The sequence below is a fragment of the Opisthorchis viverrini genome, assembly GCF_000715545.1.
Source record: "Opisthorchis viverrini unplaced genomic scaffold opera_v5_198, whole genome shotgun sequence".
Classification (NCBI taxonomy): domain Eukaryota; kingdom Metazoa; phylum Platyhelminthes; class Trematoda; order Opisthorchiida; family Opisthorchiidae; genus Opisthorchis; species Opisthorchis viverrini.
Genome location: NW_008751849.1, coordinates 647918 through 672972, shown reverse-complemented (window position 1 = coordinate 672972; position 25055 = coordinate 647918). Strand labels below are relative to the sequence as shown.

The 25055-nt window shown below is 42.8% G+C and overlaps 1 protein-coding gene across 1 annotated transcript in view; it reads left to right on the top strand.

Annotated features, from left to right (window-relative positions):
- The window catches only part of T265_07922 (hypothetical protein), a gene marked incomplete at both ends in the record, with an annotated part of 86244 nt that overhangs the window by 18314 nt on the left and 42875 nt on the right, over positions 1–25055 (top strand). The window contains 4 exons of the mRNA XM_009173582.1: positions 5132–5467; positions 11202–11450; positions 12452–12850; positions 15732–15998. Coding sequence (XP_009171846.1) covers positions 11255–11450; positions 12452–12850; positions 15732–15998 — 862 coding nt within the window. The remainder of the gene's footprint in view (positions 1–5131; positions 5468–11201; positions 11451–12451; positions 12851–15731; positions 15999–25055) is intronic.

Sequence of the window (25055 nt, the reverse complement as noted above, 5' to 3'; positions counted from 1 at the left end):
CGCTGAGCTGGGTAATTTGATTGCAAACGTTTAATCACCAATCGAGGTGACATCATCAGTCCGTTATTGGGGAGCGAAGTTGTGCATAGCGGTGGGTTAGTGGTGGGTTGTGGCACAACCCACCACTAACCCACCGCTATGCACAACTTCGCTCCCCAATAACGGACTGATGATGTCACCTCGATTGGTGATTAAACGTTTGCAATCAAATTACCCAGCTCAGCGAACAAGCAGACAACCATCTACGCTACGAGAGCTACAGAAATTTTCCTCTATAGAAAACAAATTTGTTTGAAACCTCACTAAGCAACACGTGAGAATCTTAAGCCACTTCTTTTTTTTCAAGTTTTTCAAGTATTGCTATAGCCTTTATGTATTCCAGGAGTAAGATATTCAGGTTCTATTTCTTAGAAAGCGAGTGGCCAAGATCCTTGAACAAGCCCGTGACTTGTTTGGGTCAGCCTGAGGCCTGTCACGTGCGTGTATGTGCTCTTGAGGTCTTAAGAATCCTAGTAGCAGTATGTTTTTTGGATTTTCATGAAGAACTTGGAAACTTGAAAAGTACTCAAGCTTGGTCTTTCGAAGTGGATAAAATCGGGCTAATGTAGGTTGACTGATTTTGGATAGATATACTGGACTGCTTTACCGAGGTGTCGATGTGAGTGATCAGAGTGCAACACAGTCCACTAGTCTGGAAATAAGTCGACCCGCCTCGTTTTTGCTGCGTCGATTACGTATTAACTACTCCGTCTGAAAATATGCAGACTTTTTGATCCCCGAATTATCTTGTTCTAGTACCCTCGCCAAAGCGCAACCAAGCCGGTACGATTTGTAATCGATTTTTCTGTTCATTTTTCAACCGACTGACTTTATTCAGCAATATACTTCCAAGGAAGTTTTTGGGAGAGCCCTTTGGAACAACCGGAATTCAAGATCACAATTCGGAATTATTGATACGGAAACAGTCGCCACTTTAAGGTTGAAAAGATTGTCTTCAGTAGTGTGGCTAATGCGTGAAATACGAATTTTAATTTCTCCTGATGAACCACCATCCACATACGATGTCTTTGTGTTCTTACAGCTAAAAAAGTAATATACGCTTCAAGAGGGTGGACCCCAAAGGAGAGACTGTAAAAAAAGCAATACCCGATAAAAAACTTTGTTTTTTTAAAGGAAACTCCTCACAAGGTTGCTGAAAACGCTTCGACAGCTCACGACCGGTTTTCAGCAACCTTGTGAGTACTTTCCTTTATGAAAATATACTGCGATATCTCGAATATCGTGCCAACTGAAACATGAGGCGGCCTGCGTGCAGCACATTCAGTTGTAGGACTATCATAACGAGAGATTCAGTTGAGTCTCTCTTGAAAACCAAAATGATTTGCAAGCGAGTATACTTCGCGAGAACTTCATTCGTTATTGTACAGGAGGGTGCTCTCTCTCACTCAAAAGTAGTGCGGTTGAAACTTTTCGTATCATTACATGAAATAATGTTCATTCAGGCTTTTAGGACATCAGTCTCTACATATTATGTTTAAATTGAGATCAGAATGGTGCGTGAAATTCAAGAAGTCTGTAAACTGCTGAATTAGAGATCTCATTTCCTTGTGGACCTCAGTTCCAAATTGAGTCACGTCTGAACATGAGTAGCGAATTGGCTGATCCTGATATCAGACACAATGGATGGAGTTCAAGATTTTCGAAATCGACTGTGCGGCGCTTGCTGATTTCCACTACTTTTCAGTACGTTGTCAGTAAGTCGATGCCTCAGCGGAAAATGAACACTATTCGGCTTGCTTCAGCACGACAAATAGGCGATTAAGCTTGGGACAGTTTGTTTATTTATCTCTCGAAACATGTTTTGCGGTATACACATTGGCTAACCGGCTTATTTGAAAAAACCAAAAGTCTGGCAGAATTTGATCACCTAGAATGTTCGGAACGGCCATTTACAGGGAACGAACGACTGCAGGCATGCCAAGCAAAAAGAGAACACCTGTCTGCTAAAGAAATTGATGCACGATCTAATGTTGCATGATTATTTTAGGCGACAAACTTCCTTACATCAGAACTATTAGTTTCAGGCATTTACTCAGTGCAAAGTGCGTCAAAATGTGGATGTTGTCGTTGAATATCACTCATTCTTTGATGGAAAACGTCAAATGTTTATCCAACCTTATTCTTCGACTTGACATAGTCGGCGCATGGCTATTCAAATCTATAATTACACAACAGTTGAAGAATTAGCTTCATTGAAGCTCACGTGTACACCGCAGCTATCGAAAGAGGCAATTTCCTCACACTTTTGATTACACATCATTCTCCATCAACCAATCATGTCTGGAAGAGGGCTTGTTGGGAGCGTGAATACATTCAACTGATAGTAATGTGTTGTTTAACAAGCCGTTGTTGACGAATAGCCGTGATAATCAACTCTCATAGTCCCTTATAATTTCACTCGGAAGCATGCGTCGGTGAAAGTGTCATAAACTCATATACCATTGTGTATTCTCCAAACAGCTCAAATAATCGAGTAAAACTTGTCCCTTGGCTCCAAACACTCAGTTAAATGCCCTTTTGTGTACTCTCATGATCAGGGGCCAAACGATCCGAAGTGCCTGGCTGAAACAGCTGGTTGCGGTACCCCAGGTGTTGGGACAAAATTCTTCTTTTGTAATATTAAATTTCAGTTTCGTCTGGAGTAGGGAATTCATTGAAGTCACTCTTGGTTCGGTGCAGCAAAAAATGAATACTTTGCTAACTTACCTCTTCCACCAGGCAACGTGATACGATTGCAAGCTATCCAGTTGCATCTGTTATCATTTGTGACCATTTGTGGAAAAGTTTCCATGCCATAAGAGGGCACAAATTGTATCCATTTGTAAATGCTAATTTATTGACTAATCCAGACTACACATTACAAGGTTTCGATGCAAATGGTGCTCACTTTAGGGGGGGATTGTGGTTTTGAGATCACTTCTCGGTGATACAGCACTGAACTTCAGAAATTCTCCAATCTATCAAAAATTTCGGAGTTCGTTCAATGACTTCTGCGTAAAATCTGAAACCCCCCGCAGGATACTTTCTTTTCAAGATTGATTTAAGCCGAGATTGCCCGGCTGAGTGAGCGTTTTGATAACTTTACAGCTCACTAAATTACCATTTTGTGACAAACATCAAACAACTTTTGGTAATGCTATCTGATATGTTTCAGTCTGTCGAACGGAGACAACATGGATGAATATGGCTCAGTCTTGGTCGATTCTCTCCGGTCAACTGGAATACAATTGTTCGCTTATCTTCGGGAATTTGGTCATTGCCGGTCTAACGGATGGTTAGTTAATTAATTGATTGATTTTTCAACTTTTCGTACCGTGAAACTTCTGCTTCTGTCACTTTCTTCGTTCTTACGGGTGCTCGCGAGTGCTCCGTCAAGGGTGGGCAGTCCCTGTCCAAGAAGGATAGAATAAAACTGCACTTTGCAGGAAAGAGTTCAAAGATAGGACGAACAGCGCAGGCTATTCACGGTGATTTTGAAAGCCAAGGACAAATGGACATACAGGAGACCAGAGTCCAAATCCCAAAATTAGAGGCAGTGTTGTAGGCACAGCTGAGTTTCTAAGATGAACAAGTGTTTTCCTAGTTTGAAATGTTTGAACCCTGTTCATCTAAGGGTCATTTAAGCTACCGTCCAAACTGTCAAGTATTTACTAGAATCGACCTAGCTTTGCTTCAGACGTGAGCTTTCGGGTAATTTCCCACTCTTATAAATTGCCAGTTTTTTCGGTTGCTCTTCGATGGATTTTGTGTTGATTCACATGACGGCAAAAGCAGAAGTGAGACTTTGTTGATCTTTCATTTTGCAAGTTTTGGAGTCAGTCGCCCCGCTGATCAGCTGCTTGAGGCCGAATGATTAAATGTTCAAACTTCACGCCAGGAGCTGACGTGTTCAAAACTCCTCTAGGTTGCATAAGGTACACAATGATGATTCCCGGTTAAGGTGAACCAGCTGTACAGTGTTCCTCTGCTTTTATAGTGTAGATGAGCTTTACTTATAGGAGGAAATTGCAGTTAAAAATCCGCGAGGCGTCAACATGACTTTGTGTTATTTTTTCGAAGTCATACACCTTATTCTTAGTTTGAACTGAGGCATTCGGAATTTGATCATTACTGCGTCACTTTGCGTTTCATTTGAATCCTAAACTAAATGTGTTGACGGATGGCACTGCTCAAGCTAAAAGGTGACATCCCTTCGAATGGGTCTGACCGTTAATTACGGCCGAATCTACTTAGCAGCACTATGCGGTCGACAGGCCAAACAAACCGTGTTCTTCCCGAACGAAGCTACCCAGTAGTTGGCGGAAGAGTATCCATTGTCAGTTCAATAAAATCTGCTGAGATGTCTCTCGAATATCGTACCAACTGGAACATGAGGCAGTTTTTTCAGTGAGAATAAACTGCTAACAATGGTCGAAAACTTTGCATTTATATAGAAAATGTCCCTGTTTAGGACAAAAGTAGATCTTTTGAAAAGACGGATAAAATATCTCAGAAAACAGATGTGCTTTTACAATCGTGACCACTAGGCAAATCAGTTTTTCTCGACCTCATGAGTAGTACTAAAAAAACGTTGAAATCATCGATATCTTTCCAAGTGACACATTAGCTAAACTTGTTTCAGCACACTCGTTTGCAGATCAGTGTAAATGAAAGGGGCGGTTGAAATCCAGTTTAGTATAGTCTCGACACCAGGTAGTTTTACAAACGGGTTTTTATCGCAACAGACAGAAGTTTATGTTCGACTTGCAATGAGTTTGGCGAAGAATCGGTGTGAAGTCGCATCCAAATGGGCTCAAGATAGTCGATTCCGATAGTGGACTGCCCAATTTTTTCGTAATCCTTAAAATGCGGTGGTCCTGTTTAGATGGTTTGGTCGATACATTGAACTGATGAACTCTCTCGGTTCTATTTGAGTCCATAGTTCTCAGATGGGGGTGACCGTTTCCCACACAGCAGAACCACACTATCAGGAAGAGTGTATTACTTACATTTTTAAAGTGTTTCTAAATTTCATTTCGGTGCTATCGTTGCTCACTTTTTGCTATCCCCCTCTTCATGATCCAACTCTTAGAGGATGATCTGTCAATCTTGGAATCTATTGAGGAAATATCCGGCTATCTGGTCATTCATGGGGTTGGTCGGGGACACCTGCGTTTGCCAAATCTACAAATCATCCGCGGACAAGATTACGTAAGCATTCGAGAGCGCAGGGTTGCAATGCTGATCTCTAGCAATTACAACACAAAAAGTATACTGGACACACCACAGTCTGCTGAATACGCTGTTGGGGCATTGCGTCGCAATGTTTCGGAAAACCAGCCGAATTATCTGGGGTCTGGTGAGAATTCTACTAAAAAACGCGCTGTCACTTCGTTTTTACAGATACTGGAAATGCCAAATTTAATTTGTAAGTGATGGTCACACAATGTCAGACAGTCTTGTTTTGTTGTGATCCCGTCGCACACAAGTGAAATCAGACACGCTGTCTTTTTTTTTAAATCTACGTTCGTTCAAAAGTTAGCCAGAGTTGCCACATTCATAGAACAGGTTGTCGCATTCTAATATTCGCTAAGACATGAAATCGTAGGCTGGAAATAAGGTAATTAGTTTATGCAGGTCAGTGACTAATTAACGGAAGTGAAACTAAAAGCCCTTGTCTTATCATATTTAGACAAAAAACTCGAACCATTCAGTTAGCTGACGATAGTTTCGGATGTCCCTTTACCGATAACCGTTCCAAGGAGTTTTAGTAGATTCAGGGTTATACGTCTGAGTGGGGCAAGGTTCAACAGGCTGACCATACCACATCTCCGAGTAAGTCAGTGTCAAATGCCTCGAAAATATCTCCCGTTCAAGAAGACGGTAGCCTGGATTCTCATATCGGAATGTACCTTTTGTGCGTGTAATATCCCATATTTTAAACTACTGTTATGCTCCACAGCGACATTGACAATTGTCACTATCTGTTCAGATGCCGTTGATTTGGGCGATTTCATAAGTGATCGCCAACACATTGGCCGAGGGAATTTCCATAGGCAGTCTGTAGAGACCACCTGTGATAGACCAATATCAGCATTCTGTACACAATCGCAATAGAGGCCTCATTATTTTGGTAAAATGGATCATGAGGGTATCCCCCACGCGAAAAACAAACGCCACTGTTACTCAGGTCAGTAGAACACTTCAACCGACGGTTAAAGGTCAAGGTCGTGGTTTCAAAGTAATATATTTTTCTGTCACGCTGGCATTTATGCACCGCGGCGGAACGCCCAAAAGACAAATGTGATGAGTGATTTCACCACGGGATCTAGCGTGGGGTCTGTGCCAGTCCGTCTAGCCTCTGACGAGCCAATAATAACGACCGGACGCTCACAGTCTTGTCTTTGAACTGACTTCAGCACCTTTTGGCACTCGACGGTTTCACGGAAAACGCATAGCAAGCACGGGGGACAAATACGTGGAAAAAAACTGACGCTGAGTCTGCAACAGCCTACAGGATTTCATGGTAGCAAAGCTGGATTTAAACTAGTTGATTTATGTTCAAGTACGGTGTGCCACCTGGGTTTGCGATGGCAGTCGAACAAACAAAAGTGTTTCTGTGAACTGTTTAGACTGCTCCGCTGGTTCACGTATGGTCCATGTACAGACGATCGAAAAGGCTGTTTAGATCACACCTTCAACAGACCACTCTAGTCGTGGTCATCCATCCTTTTTCGAAGTTTTAGCGCCTCTTTCTTCTACCCTCCGCGACACCTGCAGGACACCCGAATTCATGTGCCTGTCTTACCCAAATTTGTACAAAGAGACAAGGGCTGGAGTGTGTATTGGGCATACATTTTCTATTGGTATTACTCAGCTGATTTTCCCTACCCTCTGAGTACGCAGCTAATGAATCAAACATTGTTTACTGTGCAACAAGAACACTATTGTGTTTATCTTCGAAGTAGCTATGGTCCCTTCTACTGTTGTGGTTCGTACGAGTCCGGGTTAACGGATACACTAGCAAGCTTACTGCTGTCCACATGCTTTACACTGCGCACGCCCACGCTTGTTTGCGCTTGCTCTATTCGAACCAGAACAGAACGCCAAAATGTAAATACAGTGGATATTGTGGCCTGCGCTGCTCGCCGCGTTTCCGCAAAGATGCGACGGTACCTGTTTTGACCGTATTTATGGAGGTGGGTCTCGAATGAAACATGGTCAAATGGAATTTCACGTTTTCGTGAGAAAGGACGTACACGGTGTTCCCACAAGACTGACCGGAAGTGCACACGCTTCGGGATGAAACCCCGACTTCATAGTTTAATCGTTTCGCCAAAGAGCTTTAATGAAAGTGGACAGGATCCGCAAACAAAAGTTATTTCAAAGTTTTGTCCCAAAAATAAATCGGATATTCATTATCTACTAGTAGGATGTCCCCGATCAGGATAGCATGCTTCACCTGCGTTTTTACCGTAAACTGCTTAAGAACTTCAAAGCGAAAGATATCGATACAACCGGTTACTTGCAAGCTCTTTTTGAAATATGGAACTATCAAAATATGCTGTCGCGAAGCCCGTCAGATATGTCTGTTGAATTTGCGCTCCTGGCGAACCTGATGACGGTTAGGCCAGTTCATTTCCCATGATTTTGACGTGATATGGCAGACTGTCGTTGATCACGATTGCTACATCTTTGATAAAAAAAGATATTTCCTACTGTTTCAACTGTTCTTCAAATATACTGAGAAAGCCTTACATTTTGCGGACTGCTGTTTCAGGTAGTTTTGACAGACGTACATGAGTATGATAGGTGCTAACCCAGCAAAGCTCTCAGAAGTATTTAAAGGCTTATCCCAGTTGGATTTGGTCTGATGGCTTGGAATTCACTTACTCTAAAGAGGGTTGTCCTCAAAACCGATTGCTTGCTTAGTGTCTACCTATCCAAATAGTTTTTTAAAAGTCCTATCAATCATCTTCATTCCGAGACAACTGGGATGTAATCCCGTAGCGCTTTTTGCAAATACAGATAAGTGTGGAATCATACAAATTTCCTTCTGCCTTGTTGGCACACCTTTACGGACGGCACTGTACAAAGCCTCATGTGTACTTAATCACAGGCATGTTACACCTGAATTTGTATGCTCCTGCCGAGCATCATATGGTGTTCGCACGACAAAGCATTTGTCGGACAGAATGCGAGAACACAATCCCGTGTCTCTGAATGCTAGTTGGAAGAAACCAGGCTCAAACGTGATTGCATCACATTTGGCCAAAACCAGTCATGTCATAGACAAGGAGCAAGCCTTAACTATCAAATAGCGGGTACCTCTGAACCGATCACGACTGGTACGATCCAGAATACCATCGATCGCAGTGGCGATTGAAGTCCGACTGCTGGATCCACAACTTTGCGTTCAAAAGAAACTTGTGCGACCTCTGAACTTGGACTAGCCTACGAAACATCCGGTCCCACAAGTCTGTCTGACACTGACGTCACTTACCTGATTCCGTGACCCACTGACCTATCCCTCATTCAACCCTCCTTCCTTTGATTTCTATTAACTAGAGTGTATGTAGCCCCGATCTTAACCTATTCCACGTGACTTCTGGTACCATATAAATTTGTGATGTATTAACCAACAGGAACAATCACAGAAACCAAGCTTTGTTCGCTACCTTCTTCGTTCTCATAAAGTAGGAATCTTAGTCATGAGTAATCAAGTGTGCAATAAGTACCTTGAATTTTGGAAGTCGAGGTCAGTAAATGAACCGTGAATACTTTGAGAAGCTTACCGGCCCAGCTATGCACGTGCTGTCCAGCCAATTCGCACTGGGCCGAATGAAACCAGGGAGCGTATCAGATTTCACACGTGTAGTCTGAAATGGATACGTGGAGTTCTAACCGCAAGGTTGTGTAGAAAGGCATACAGCAGCACTAGCGAAACATATTTCACATTTCTTTAAGTTACGTAAGAATAATTTTGGCATGAAAACTTTACCGAAATAAAACACCGTACTGGTCATCGAATCGGGATTTCCGATACTGATTCAAAGGAATAGGTTGATTGTAAGGGACAGGAAACTGACCAATTAAATGCGTCAGATTAGAAATTCCCTACTTAGCATCCGCCGAATTCAGAACGAGCAGAAAGAACGCACCGCTGTCGACGGTTGTGTGCACTTTTTCATGGGTCGAATAAAACGTAACCTACAGCCAAATAGGCACATGTATGTTAGTGGACAGAAAGTGCAAAGCGAATAGTGACATGAGATTTGCGGTCATCACACGGATGAGCAAAACTCCATACGGATAATCAAACAACGCTCTATTCTAGTATGTTACTGAGAGGTGACCAAATTTGGGATTTCCAGCCTCACCAACAAATCGCCTGCAAACTCATTTGGAAGAAAGTGAACTTCCTCCGAGGTCGAAGAACAGTTCATGATGAAGAACAACGTCTCTATTGTCCAGGGTGTCTCTTAGAAAAGATTAAATGCGTTGAAAATGAATTGGAAAGTACGCGGAAAATGAGTGTATAAACTTTGATGCTTTTGTCCACTTTTCCTTCAGTCAAACCAACGAGAACCTGTTGTTCGAAATGAGTCTAAATGGCATGGACAGCGAAACGTGATTATGTATAAACTTTACTTTTTGGTACCCCTGACAGCCTGTTTGCCTGAAATGCCGAAAAACCCTTTTACTGACCAACGAGTGTTAACTGACTGCTATTTAGACTCCTAAAGGACTTTATAAAAAACACTTGGATAATTTGTTGCTTTGGCAAACAACAGATTAGTCACTATGTTGTCAGACAGACAGCGTATGGTGGATTCTTGCAAGTCATACCCATGTGTTGACGTTATTCAACAGGTGGACCGGGAAAGGTCGCTGCACCTGCGTTCGCTCTGTCGTCCTCCAGGTGAATTGGTAGGTTTGTGTCATCTTAGTGACGGGAGTCGAAGAGCACCGGGGAACTCCATACTATCGGACTTGTTTACCTATATTTACAAGCTTATGAATGAGTGGGTCAGAGAAATGGTAATCGGTCAAGATGCGTCTTGATGAAATCAAGACTTACCACCATATTTCTAACTTATCTGCATACCTCAATGATTGCATCGTGAAATTCAAACAAACTTCGGGTTGTTCTCTGATTTAAATGGATACATGGTGCAAAACCTTTCTCAGAATTGTACCGCACCGATATACAGTGCAGCGAGCTGCTTTTTCTGACTACTCATATGGCCAGCAAACTCTCTGTTTAAGGAGAGTAAAGTGGAGGTGATCTCTGAGGTAGGTTTCTCACTTGGATATTACTTTGGTGAGCCTCGCACTAGGGGAATATCATAATCAATCTGGAGAGTGGCATTACCTCTCAAGCAAGGGAGGACGCGTTAAATTGTTATCCCCCGATATGCGAGGTATACAAAATAGGAGACTGTCAGGGTGTAACAAGATTTTCGTATTCAGAATTCATCAGTGTATCGTGATGAAATCAGAATGAACGCACTGCAGAACGGCAGTGTTTTTAGGGAGACCAGCTTCGGCGACCCAAAAATGATCTCCATTTTGTGGGAACGATTGTGTTCGAAAATGCTTGATTTCGATAAACCTCTGATGGTTGCCGCTTGAGTTCATACAGTCTGGCGTATTCCGCCTCATCAAACAAATTATTTGATTTCACTTGCCTAATTAATTCGTGATCATACGTCAGATGTCTTCAGGTAGCCCGTGGTATGACAGTGGAACTTCATAGCCATTCCTTTTTGCCTACCTAAATGTTAGTAGTAGTATCCATTCTCCTTAAAATGCCTGCCTGTATGACTAAAATTATATTGCCTTTCGTAAAACACTACTCGCTATATTGTTGAAAATGCTTTGACCAGTTTCGCCCTTCTTAGAGCTCATCAGGTAGGCACAGCCCCCGAGTTTCCGACAGCCTTATGTTCTACTTGATCCCAAATTGGATAGATTTAGACGAATACACTCAAATTAATAGGCTTTTTGGGAGATGCACCTGGAACCCAACTGACGTAATTCTCTCGTTCAAACCTGTCCACTACTTTTCTCAACAGCAATCCTTCAACATGGAGTATACTTCTATGACAATCCAGGGCTTTGTTACGCACCTTTAACACTCAAATGGGACGACCTCTTAGAGGCAGCCGAATGGCAAACGGTCGACATCTTTGCGCTTCCTCCAGGAGGTGATATGGATCTTTGGCATGCCTCATGTTTCTGCCGACATGTGGGTCAGTGTTCCACTGTGCATCCATCTTCTTCAGCATCAAACGATTGGTTGACCTCGCTGGCACAGGAAGCCACCGCAGAGATCAGGAATGAGCAGCCCTTTCAGGAAGAGAGACAGGCAACTACGGAAAACTCGCCGCTGTTCTCCGCGCTATCCAGTGAGTTTTACCACAAAGGTCTGTTCGCCCATGCTTAAGCGGTAACACATAAAATTCACCAATGCCGTTCTCTATGGTCAATCAGTACGTTTCAACTTGCTGGATCGATATACGTGAACGGAAGCATAGCGAGCAGGCAACAGATGACGGGCACACAATTTAGTGCCTGAAGTTTGGCCTGATGAAATAATAGCTATGAGGGGAGGGTAAGAAATTACTGGATACTTGCTTGCTCTTTTCATGGTCCAAGGGGACGCTGATGAACGCGAAGCAAAAGGCTACCCTTTTACCGCTTGTATGAAGCACCGAATACTGAGTGGATGATTTCATCGCGAGGTTTTGGCCACTCAACGTCACTTTCGCTGAGAATCATATAAACTAAAGTGAAACCAAAAATAAACGAAGGTCAGGTGAAGACGGAGGAAATGAGTGACCGAAGAAGTGGTGTATATCCAATGCATGTATCAATTCAATATATATTCAGTCGACTATACAAACAAGATGTTGATAAAAGGGTTTAAGAGTGGGACAGGAAGATGGACTAATGTGGTGTGCCAATGATACTTCATCAGGCAAAGGACCGCACAAATGAGCTTATCTTTTGAGTTTGACATCCTAGCAATCCTTTTGTCCACCTCAAAATCGACTCAAATCATTCCTCCAGTTTACATCTAGGATCCCACCGTATCATGACATATCTCATTCATACAGACCTTGCATACACACCTGTACAACCGTTGGTTCGCTCATCTCCTGCGGTCCCAATTTCTCACTTTTGCAGAAGAATTTCCGAACAAGTGTCACCCTCGGCCTTCCTGGATGAGAAAGTTTGTACCCATCCTGAGTGGGCTTTTATACTTGAGATCGACCCTGCCTGCGTCTAGTTACAACGCTCGATATATTCGTATTGTGGCGAACCATCTGGCCTAAATCTCTCGAACTATTAGGCACAAGCATTGGATTTGGACAGCTGTACATATAATTTTCCCCTATTTTTCCAGCTTCTTCGCAACTAATGTTACGTAGGAAAAGAAGCATTTTCAACGGTCAAGTGAGCCAACTGGATCCTATTTCGACACACACAAAAGACTCACCAATGCGAACCGCTGAGGAACCACGCGCAGTTTCTGACTATCCAGTTCAGAATGGATTCCGCGAGAGACTAACCGGACCCACACATATACTTAGCAATGAACTAAGCGCCAATGAGATATCAAAATCTTCAACCACTGACTTCACTTCAACCAGACTCGGAGAAATTTTCACTTCCACTTCAGAAGCTCGAACCGATGAGCAGGCAACTTTGGCAACGAACGGCGATCCTTCTGAATCTGATCTCAAGCCGCAGTGTAAAGATGCCTCGGCGACGGAGTTGTTTTCTGATTATGCGGGTTCGGAGAGTAAGTTCCATCGATGATAGAAATGGACATGAAAGGCAAACCAAATAATGACAGGTTATCTCACTTTACCCATAGGCCTTAAAGTTTACAAAATTAATAGCGAAATTTGAATTTTATATCACAGTTAAAATTCATTAACGAACTTACCTAGCAAAGATTATCATCCTAAATGAAGGGAGGCGAAACAGCATTCAGTTCCTGAAAGCTTGCCCTTTTGGTATTTGAAAAGTAAACACCATGTAGACGGGTGTTTCACTGACCGGTATTGACCACACAAGTGGTCGAATGAGATGAGAGTGAATCGGTCAGGGTAGGGCGTTTTACTCATGGCAGCCGATTGTCTGAGTTACGTGGAAGATATGGCCTTGCCTGTGCAGTTGTCAGACGAGGGATGAACACTTGGTCGGTTCAACCTCTAAGGAGCGGGCAAATTTGTCCTGTGTGCACAATTCGGGATGAAGAGTCGGATGATAGTACCATGGGCACTCGAGATATTAATCAATCTGATTGATTTGAATAGATTTTGTGCGGTACACGATCCAGTGTCCTGATCAACAAGATATCTCTTGACTACTGGGTGAACAAGAATAGAATTCTGGACTTTTAACTTACTTCCCAAGGTGAGCCACTTGAGGAAGTGCTATCTAGTTCGCTCTGACCGCACGTGAATTCTTTCACAACTGTATTTGGGGTCAGTAACAGCAATTTGTCATTATTTTGTGAGTGTAAGTGAGGTGAATTCGGGAAGAGAAGCACTGAAGTTTAGCCGCAGTGAATATGGGTTCCACAGCCTCAAAAAAACTTCTAGTTGACACCTTCGTCACCAAGTTAACCTTGAAAGAGAGCTCAGCTGTTCCAGCTACTTGTGTTGCGTGAGATAAACCGATCTTGGTAACCGTTTGCCTTTAAAGTATTCCTAATTGTGTTCGATTAGCGTTCCAGCGTGCTGTCTGAACACGTTTCGAAGTCAAACAGCAGACGAGGTCCCTTTTTTGTTGTAGAGTGACAAAACTATCAAGGTCCGTTTACTACTGACTTCAGTTTGACTATCTTACGGTTCATGGCTTGTTGCTACAACCAGTTCCCATTACCACGCTAAAGTTCATTGGTTGGGTGTTAGTGAAAAAACAGGGACCTCGCAGTTTCTCCGACGTTAACAAATTTGTGAAAAGCATAAATATAGCTTGACATAATCCGGGGTTCACTTATATGTGTATGCGCGAGTTTCGACAGAAAGTTTAATGAATCACTGATTGGCCTTTAGGCACTGGCCTCAGAAGTTACTCATTCGAAGATCAACTACGGTTTAGATTCAAAGACTGGGCGTTGGGCACTGAGCTCCACAGGCAGACATGCGTACCCAGAACCATTCCCCAAGTGACTGTACGTTTTACAAATACAAACGAACTATCGCACAGTGGATCATTTATTCTACTTGTCAGATATTTCCATCTTCTAAAGTGACCGCGTTTGCGCACGCCGGAAAAAGAGCATAAGTGGAGTAGTGGATGAAACCGATTAATGTGTTGAACAGTTTTGTCAATTATGAAAGTAACATTACATATCTAAAACAATTAGGTCTTTTTCAATAACTCTTTTGCCGGTACTAGGTGCATATCCGCGTTAGAAACTGTAAAAATCGAGACTCTGGAAATAAGATTGGAGCTCATCGATTCAGATCAGGTCGGCAAGCAACCAGCGTAAATTCGTACACTATCGAATTGTGATCACTAGTCATAAAGAGTATTAGCTGGAAGTGGAGTGAGAAGTCTTTTGAGCAGTCTTCTTCCAGTCCTAGTGCAACTATTCTGGAATGTCCACACCAAATAAAGAAGTGCCGAACTCTGATAAACTCTTCTTAAATCTCATTAGCTGCACATATCCGTGGTTTTGCCGGAGTTTGAACTTCGCACATCTCACCTGCGAGATAATCCTCACCATTAATCCACCGACAAGTATAGGCCAATCCTAATTTATCCCATCTGAGCAGTGTTCATCCCCTGAGCGGTATGATTGGTTTGACAGGTTTGTCCTGAAAGGCGGGTCAATCGATGGACACAACTAGGTCGAATGAACAAATCAAGTCGCTCAGGAGTTCGGCTTTTCAGACACGATTATTCACTTCGTTCTGTGTACGCTTTCAGAGTATCGGTAACATGGCTCTAATATTACATATCCAAAGTCCAATCAGTCCAAACAGGTCTAGGTTATGCGCACATGAGAAGCTTTGTGCGCATGGCTTCTACTGTTTTCGAAGCACCAAAGTGTACAGTGCTCGTCGACTTTGTTACAAAAGACAAACGGGCAATGGGACCTTCTGTCAATCATATCTGATCCTCACGGCTTCTATTATCAAACGGACGTGTTCCCTCACCTTATGTGGTCGTGTAATGGTTCCGGTGTGGCCATGAGATATCAAATGGAGTGACAGCATTTGGGCATTTGGAAGTTGAGAATGGCCGCTCTATCTTAATCGCTTTTGTTCAATTTTCTCATATAACGAGTTCCCACGTTTCTTGCAGTGGATGAGGAGACAGATTTCCCAGTGATCAAAAAACACTTACCTTTACTCAAAACCGAAGAATAAGTGTAGGGTACTATAAACAAGAGATTCGGCCGGGACTCAGCTGAGTTTCCCGCTAAAACCAAATTGGCGTGCTAATGGGTGCAGTTCGATAATGGTTTGTGACTTCTGCTCAGTGCTGCTCCACTGTGAGACTGGCTGATAAACAGTAGCTAACTTAGAAGGGCAGTCAACAGTTTCTACGTAATCCCATCTTATTTAGGAAGAGTAGATAGGACATCTTCCAAACTTCACATGCTGTCACCTTGAAAATCACTGGGCGAATTTACTAATGAGATGCACGTTTAAATTTTGTAGCCAATCCCTCAACTTTATTGGACCACAAGGAAGCAAACATTGCTGCGAACAAGTCTACCTCATCCTATGGAATCGAACCCATGACCTCTTCACTTCTGACCAGTCCAGTTTTTGGAGGAACTATCGAAAGGGAGACGAGAGAACCAGTTTCAAATTCCTCAGCTACCTCCAGCATGACCTACCCCGTACTTCCATGCCATCCAACCTGTCCAAAAATTCAAGGAAGACAATACTGCTGGGGTCCAGAAGCATCTCAGTGTCAGAAAAGTACGTATGACTAGACTAGTGGAGAGCAGCATAGTTCCAGCATGTTTGAGTTGACCCATACTGATTTTCGCTTTGTATACTTTTCTGAAATCCAGTTCACAAATGTCAGATTCGACTGTGCGATGGGTCCAACTGGTGCTTCCGTATCTCCAAGTCGCCCACATTTCGCAACAAAGTCAGTGGTCGTCGGAATGAAAGTGCCTCCTTCACTGAGCACTGCTGTCATTCCGAGTGTGCCGCCAGTTGTCATGGAAGTAGAGCACGAGACTGCAAGGTAATCTGAACTCAGTTTCAGAATTTTCTCATTTTTATTCTATTCGATTTCCTGTACCTTATCGGCAGATCAAAGTTTCCTGAAATGTATACCGGAAGCATATGATGATCAAGAATAAGCTTATCGTTTCAGAGAGTTTTGGTAAACCATCGGTGGATTTATTGCTGGGCAACGTCTCGCTTTTGACATAAAGGATTCGTCAGGCCAAGTGAGCAAGCAAGCTGGCTGATCGGGTTTTCTGACTACTCTGAAACCTGACCAACCTCGTAACCTAGTCACGTGGCCTGACGGAGCTTTTGTGTCAAGAGCGAAACTTTGCCCAGCAATAAATCCATCGATTAGCGAATATACACTCATTTACAAACTGATTTGGTTTTTTCGTGGGACTCACCTGGAACCCAGCTGAATTTCTCGTTTATGATGTTCTCAGGCACAACTTGTTCAGCAACCTTATGAGTAGTACATTACAAAGAAAATCCATCAATTGTTTGGCATACCTCTCCGAAACGATGACTACCCAATCGGTCCCAAGCATTTCCCAACTGATTAAAGAACAGCACAAGTTTTTCCAACACTAGTGCGTTCTCACCTGTCGCACAGATAGATACTGATAGCAGGACCATTGCCACCGAAAAGATGTTTGAAACCACACTTTGTACCTACATCTATCGTACGTCTACAGGCTTGGTCCCCTCGGTCCGTGCAACTCTTTGTGTGATTCATTTCATCTACGTCATCATCGTTTTATTTTGTGCTTAGTACAAATCTCTGGTTTCCTGCAGATGTATTACGATACACAGGGCACAAAAAATTTGTAAGGATACTCAACCGTGACTAGTACTGGATGACGCTTTTAGAAACATCCCGAAATTCTTGATGCCGTAACATTTTCATCGCTTTTGGATGTATAACGTTCTAAACGTGGCCGCAGAAAATTGTGAGACATAGAATGAACCTTCCACAAAGAGTTCATGTTCAAACTACTGGTGTCAGGAGAGACAAATGTCTGGTGAGTGGAACTCAATAACACTCAGATGGAGCTTAAAGTTAGCTGATGTTCTTCCTAATGCAGACAAAGTCCGCATGGCTGGCTTGCTCAGTGGGAGTTGGGCTGTTTCAAAGACACGGTGATATGACGGAGGCCGGAGGAAAGACAGTGGCGCATGTGGAGCAATTGTGATCGATTTGATTCTGGTGGTTCGATCCCGCCATCTGATCTAAGGCGGATTAGGAAGTGCTTGGGGCATTTGACAGTGTTGTTCATCTATTTTGGATATTTTAACAATTTCCAGGTGTACGCTTGATGGTACTGGCTTTTTTGAAAGTTCTACTCAAGTGCGGTTTGTGGTTTCGTGTTCATTAGCCAGTAATTAGTCTGATCCCAGTGTACAACGCACAACTCAGCATTCTCAGGTGTCCTACCCTTCGCCAACACTCAACAGGTGGTGACCACACTGGAATGCACGACACATGTGAGGTAACGTAGTTTCTGCTTCTAACTGCGCATGCAGATGAATTTATTTGGAAATCATACTGCTAACGAAGGGTCAAGTAATTGCGCCTCCAACTTACACGCGAACCTGATGAGTTCCAAGCCATGGGTTTGAAGATTTTCAAAAGTGTCATTGTTAAAGCATAAGAGGATGGATCTAAAAACATGTAAAATCCCAAACCTGGAGCCTAAGAACTGGTAAATATTCCGGGAGTATACTAAAAAAACCTATGAATAATTTTGATTAGAAATTACAAATCAGATGACAGAAAATTAATTCAACTGTGAGAAAGCTTCATGCAGCGCTAGTGATCTCCGTTAGGGTTAGGCACAGTCAGCTGATAATTCTTCAAAGAACCTAAGCACTACTGAAAGACATCAAACGGTTCAAAAATAGCTGCCACATTGAAACGAACTCCAGTGCTTGTCAATAAAAGAGACAGGTGTGAATCAAATTTTCCATGGTTGGTGATAGCTGAGATCATGTTATAGGACAAAAGAATCACTGGGTAGAAGTAAGTGCGGCGAACTACATTTGACAAGGGAGCATTTTAAAAGAATGGCACATTCTTTCATGCACCCCAGTGGTACTACTGTGCCGGCCGAGGAAAGATTTTTTCGGCCTGTGCGTTTCGGTATACAGACAGTGTCAAAAATCTATAAGAACGTACAAAAATAAGAATGAACAAATTTTGAAGATACAGTAACCAAACCCAAGGCAAAAACCTCGTTTTGGACTTTTACCGTGGGGGGGGGGGCTAATTTCATTATGAGGGCACACCACTGTGGCCATATACAGGGGGTGAATTTCCCTCGGAGAAAGTTCTCTCATCATTCACTGGAGTTATTAACACGAATTAAAATTGTCGGGGATCACCTTCTTCTAAAACGCCATGAAAATATATCGAATTCCTCAGTAAAACATTTGTTACAGAGTGCTGTACGGCCCATAAGAGTCGCACTTGTTCGCCGCCTCTCATTTCAACTGACGATGATTTCATATGCAGTAATCACATTAGTCCTCAAAGAATCAATTGCTAGACTTTCACTTGGACCAAGTTAATGTTACGAGTCTTTCGACCAGCAAATCCCTTTTGTTCGCGAGCCTTTTGCAGTGAATTATACTAAGGAAAAGTTTGGGAATTTCAGTGTGTAAAATCTCTGCTGGATCCTATATTTTGGCCACATTCCACCGAATCCTAGCGTAGGTTTTCACGAAAAATTCCNTTTCAGTGTGTAAAATCTCTGCTGGATCCTATATTTTGGCCACATTCCACCGAATCCTAGCGTGGGTTTTCACGAAAAATTCCAAAGACACTGTGCCATCCCTGCTAACGGAAGTGCTGACAAACGCCATAGTGGCTTTTGACACCAATCGGCAATTGGAAATATCGTCTGTTTTCCACTGTAGGTCTGTCACTTGTGCAATACTTAGTTGCAGAGTACGAAATTTGTTCTTTGGTGCACAGAGCTTTCTTTTTCGAATATAGCCCCCCTTAACAAAGTACCGACTCAAGTTTACTAGAATGGGTCCACAAAATCAGCCAAACAACCCTTCTGTAAGCGATTCCATTCCCATGAACTTGGGACCGAGCCCCCTCGATCAGACTTATGAGTCTAACGGAGTTGGTTTAGATACACGTACGATTAGCTGGTTATCAGCTTCTACTTCAGGACTAAAACTTATATCCAAGTTAGAACCAACCTTCATCTCGAGATTATCAGTTTCATTTGAACAGCTGTTCTTGATACGAAGCTAACTCAGTAGCTTTTGCTAGTGGCTAACTTTCTATGATTTTAAGGATGCGGGTGCGATGTCACCACGAGCGGAGTGATGATACTTTTTACACTGGCTGTTTCCTACTGGACCATTGTTAGAAATACGAATCAGCACATTGGTAATACACGTCAATTGCCATATTTTTCAGGCGTGTCTACGCTATTCAAACAACGGCGAGTGCGCTGCGACCTGCCCAGCCACCACCGTCTACGACAAAGCCAGTTACTCATGGAAAACCAATCCGGACGGAATGTTGGCTTTCGGGTGGAAATGTGTGAAGACATGTCCAAGTAAAGTCACGTATTCTTCTCTCACAGCCTGTTTGCATAACCTCAGTATTCCGTAATCTGATAAGTAGTAGAGCAAACGGTTTTTACCTGATTCATTTCAATTATTGTTTGCAGATGACTGCAGGACTGCAGGAATTTGTGTTCATAGCACTGTATTTTATCAGTCTCGCTCCCGTCCAGGCTCGATTATTCTGGTGGGTCCACACCAACGGCAGCAATGGACTCAACTTTGGCTCTTATTGGGGATCAAGAGCGCTATTTAAACTTGGTCGTTCCCGAGCGGGTTACCAATACTCGATCAGGTCAGGCTGGCTTACGTGAAATAACACGCCTGAGTTGGTGAACGTGTTGGTCTTGGGCGGTGAGATTGAAGAAGACTTTCAAACCAGAGTGATACGAGTTCCAGTCATTTCTAATGGCCTTGGGTCCTACGGTCGATTCCAGATTTTCGACGTGAAACGCACTCGTTCCAACGAACCAACTTGGCTTAAAGTGGTTATTTGCGTAACCTCATGGTTGACAATTCATTTGAGGATACGAGTCCACTAATCAGCCTTGCTTAGCAAGTGAATTTGGTTTTAAACTTGTTAGTAACCCATTTGCAGAATTAGGTTGCACGCTGGACCAGCCCACCCATTCACACACATTCATAGTGTCACAATGGGGATGACAGAGATCCCAGTGAGAATGATCACACCGGTCTTTGATAACATTCAGCGGAATCCCAATTTCAGGTACACCGGTGACTATTTACGATAAGCTGCCCAGCTGCTAAGGTGATACTAATTTCCTCCAAGCAACTCATTTCGCTCGTACAACGTGTGACCAAAGTTGCCATCTAACTAAATCAGTTTTAACGCGCAGTTACCTAGCGAAACTGTGGTACTACTTTGGGTTCTCTAAAGGTGCAGTTTCATGTTTTCACGTCGTGAGGGGAGTACAAAGTTTTATTCTGCGAATGACGTCAGCAACTGTCAAAAACGCACTGTATATCTTTCTACGTCTTTTTTGTCAGCGCAAGAAGATATGCATAATTCGATGGTGATTTTGCCCATTAAGTGGAACAGATCTATGCTGGGAAGCTGAGAAGCAGTGTACTGTTGTTTTATTCCCACGAAGCTTCAGTTGGAAGCCTCAAACCCGTGACCTCCCGGTTGGTGGTTTCAACACTTAGGCGGCTGATCTGTAGTGTGAGTAAATCACACTCGTGGCCTAACTACCAGTCGTGAATTCGAGACTACCTATTGGAGCTTAGTGAGATACACAATGCTGGTGATTCCAGATAGGGATTGAACGGCTACTCAGTGGTTTCTAGCTTTTCAGCGTAGGCTGGTTTCCCCAACAGGACAAAATGTTTCGTGTTTGTTCAACACGGCGGAGTTCAACAGTCTCCACGGCGGTCCGAGTCTAGTCGGATAGAGTTTTTAAATTTGAATCGCCAAGTTTCAGTTCATTGACGACCGAACAACAATGGAATTGAATTGAACCCAGAGAACATACAGTACCACTCAGTTTTTCAGTTTTTCAACGGAAAGTTGCACGTTCCAGTCTTTCCCGCGATTTGTAGGATGTATACTGTTGGTGATTTCCAACATGAATGAAATACAAAAATACTGCTTCTCAGTTCTTCAGTAAATATTCACCTTACTTGGACAAGCGGCTGACTGTGGGAACATCCTTAACATGCCGTTGTTCGGGAGTTCACCCCAATTGCAAGGCGAAATCTAATATTAGCGAATATACACTCATTTGCAAACTAATTAGGTTTTTCGAGAGACTCACCTGGAACCCAGCTGAATCTCCCGTTTGTGATGTTCTCAGGCAACTGAATGTGCTGCACCAAGCCGCCTCATGTTTCAATTGTAACTATATTCAAGATATCGTGATACATCACAAACAAGAGATTCAGCTGGGTTTCAGGTGAGTCTCTCGCAAAACCAAATTAGTTTGCAAATGAGTGTACATTCACTAATTTCGTGCAATTTGGTTTCAAGTAGAACGTAAGGTTCACGGAAAGTCGATGACTGCTCCTACGTGCTGAGCCCCAACAAGGGCGAAACCGGTCGTGGGTTGTCAACGAATTTCCAGCAACCTTATGAGTAGTACATTGGAAACCTAATGTGTTTATATTACCTTTTGTTTTCATTGTTTGACTCGAAATGAATTGTCTTCTTTTTTGGTTCACAGAACCATTTCTCAGGGACGGTGATATCTGCGTTCCAAAATGTTCACGACCTGGAACCTATGCTCGAGACGGTCATTGTGTCCCTTGTCCGAACAATATCTGCCCAAAAGGTATGTATGGCATTTTGAACCAATTTTGAAATTACAAACGCATTACAGTAAGCAACAATTTTATGTGATGAGCTGACGGTTGATGACACATACGGAAACGGAGACAGGACAAGTCATCCGGTGGAATTCTCCTGCCCTAAACAATACTCTAGTACAAGGAAACGCTTGATATACACCTCACGGATGGCTGAAAACGATAGATCCGTAAAGTGTCAGTTAAGTGATTAGGGTTTCTACGTCTGTCCAAGAAAAAATATTAGTATACTTGATTACATGGAAGTTTTGGTTTTACGACTGTTCTGCTCTCTCCCGTCGAAAGTTGTGAAAACTTATTCTAGTATGTCTAAGGGATCGGGTGTATCCAGCCATCATTGACATGCATACTGGAGATTTCCACTGCGACTGGTCATCTTCCATTTGACCATTTGCAAAACAGCAAAAGTCGCTTGACCCACATTGTGGTTTGTGCACGTAGACCGTTAACCTTGGGCTCCGATCAAACCCTGGACTATTCACAGAACCTCACTAGTCTCCAAACAAACACAGACGTGTTCCACCCTGTGGAAAAGTGAAGACGCTTTCATACTACTACCCACATTTCACTCTTGGGATTGGGTTCTTCTTCTATATCAAAATAAGGTGACTTCGTTTGTGTCGGAAAAAGACAGTCTTTGATGCAGCTTGCTGTACATTTGTAACGCAGTGACACTGAGGAAGTGACTGCCAGTGACAGGGCAATCTGAGCGGATTTCTTCAATGGAAGAAACGGTTTGAGCACATAGACCATTTTGCTGCTGACATAAACTTCTGCAAGCACAAGAAACAGTCACTGTGGTAGTTGATGCTGGTGGCTCCGCAGCACTCTAGGGGGGAGTTTTACCAACACAAAACTCAAATAGTGACAAGGAATTTTTAACAAACTACTTTTGCGCGCGTCAGTAGTCCGTAGCTAATTCCTTAATGAACTGGACATAAAATGCCTCAGGCTGCCTAAATAATTTTCATTCGACGCATGAAATGATGGGTTTTGTCCCCTGCTAGGCTACTCCTGGATAGCCTGGTTCAGTTCTAAGCCTAGTGAGAATAGGTGACTTGTGATGATAGGGATAACTTACTTTGAAGACCGCGTAATTCCCACAGTGGTCATCCTTGCCCATCTCTATAACAAACAAGGCTTTTGTGCTATGAAAAATACACCAGCCCAAATAATACATCTAAAACTTGAAAAATGTATGCAAAAGACTGGCTGAAAGAATGTGCCATTGGTTCTCTGAGGAAAGTCCATATTTTTACTTTTTCAAGAGGACTACTTTGTGAGCAGTTATCACTCTCCTATCATTTTACACAACGTAACTAAGTTTTCGAGGAATGCACTCATTTACAAATCTATTTGGTTTTCACGAGAGACTCGGGTGAATCTTTCGTTTATCATATGAGTCTCTCTTGAAAACCAAATAGATTTGTAAATGAGTGTATTTCTCTAAAGCAACGAGAAAACTTCTGTCCCAGAATCAGTAGTTATTGATCCGTATGTGTGGGTGTGAACACAAATCGTTTGATGTAGACCGCTCAAAGATTGAGGAACAACTGAACTCTTCTTTCAGCAACCTTGCGAAGTAGTTTTGTTTATGCAACTAAATTTTGTTTCTTACCGTTGTTACCAAAAAAGTGCATGAGGGGTGAATAGGTCTAAATCTGACCACTTTATACTGGGAGAGGATGGAGATATTTAAGGGGTTTAATAGCATGTGTCTCCAAAGTAAATGAACAAATTTTTTGGAAGGGCGTTTTGCAGAATCTGTGTGTCTGATGCAGCCAGAGAAATCAGAGTTCGATGCTCGGAGGTCGTATATATATCGGGCTACAGGTGAACGGAATGTCTGTGTGTAACCGATATACACAGTCCTTAGAAATAACAAAGTTACTGTTTTATCTTTTCAGTACAGAAAGGTCGTTGCTCGACAGGCTTCAAGCCGTCCGAAACAACTTCTTGAAGCGTGTTTTGTAAGAGATTTTGGATACGAAAGTCATTTCTAGTTTCACCTGACTTAGAGCCAGCACCGTTTTTGAAAACTCAAGTATGGTGATTACTAGTTTCACAGTGTTTGATACAGGCTGTCCTATAAATCACAGCAATTTTTCCCCTTTCTCTATACAGTCTGTTCTTTGAAAGAAATTGAGAAGATCAAGGGAGTCGATTATCTACATAAGAGCACTTTGAGAGCGATGCAGAACTGCACCACATTTGAAGGAGACATTAAATTATCCAGACAGTCTTTCATTGGGTAAGTAATCACTGCGTTTTCTTTTTATGAATGGTCTCTTGAGGGAAACAGAGTAGCGATCAAATGATACGAAAAGCAAGGACAAAATTTGTCAAGGACGGCAGGTCATAAAACAAAGTTCATTTGTGTGACGATCCTTGGAACATCTTCACTAAACTAGACAATGATTTGGAATAAATAAGTAACGCTTCGTCTGCCAGTTGATAGCTGAGTGGTTACGCTGTTTCTCGCGCCCACTGTGGCATTTGATTTTAGTAACTTGGATTATATTTCAGCTGACGGGAGGAAAGTCAAATAAACCAAGCTTTTCACGTGAACCTTTTGGGTTTCTTGATGATGTTGTATAGGTAATTAAGTTCCATCTGTATTCATGTAACAGAAGGGAAGGAGGGAGGCGAACCACGAAAAAATAGAGAATTCTCCGGTTCTTAGTCCTGGAGTAGAGAGTTACTGGGTCGTCGTTCAATCATGAGTTGGGCACACCAATCACATCGATCAAGTGCGAACACGTTCGCCTGTTCAGACGTGATAATTCAGATGCGTCCAACATGCTTTGGTGGAGTAGTGGTTACACGCTCGCCTCGCATGTCAGATGTATGGGGTTCAAATCCCGGCACGTCCATTGGATATGCAGTGATGAT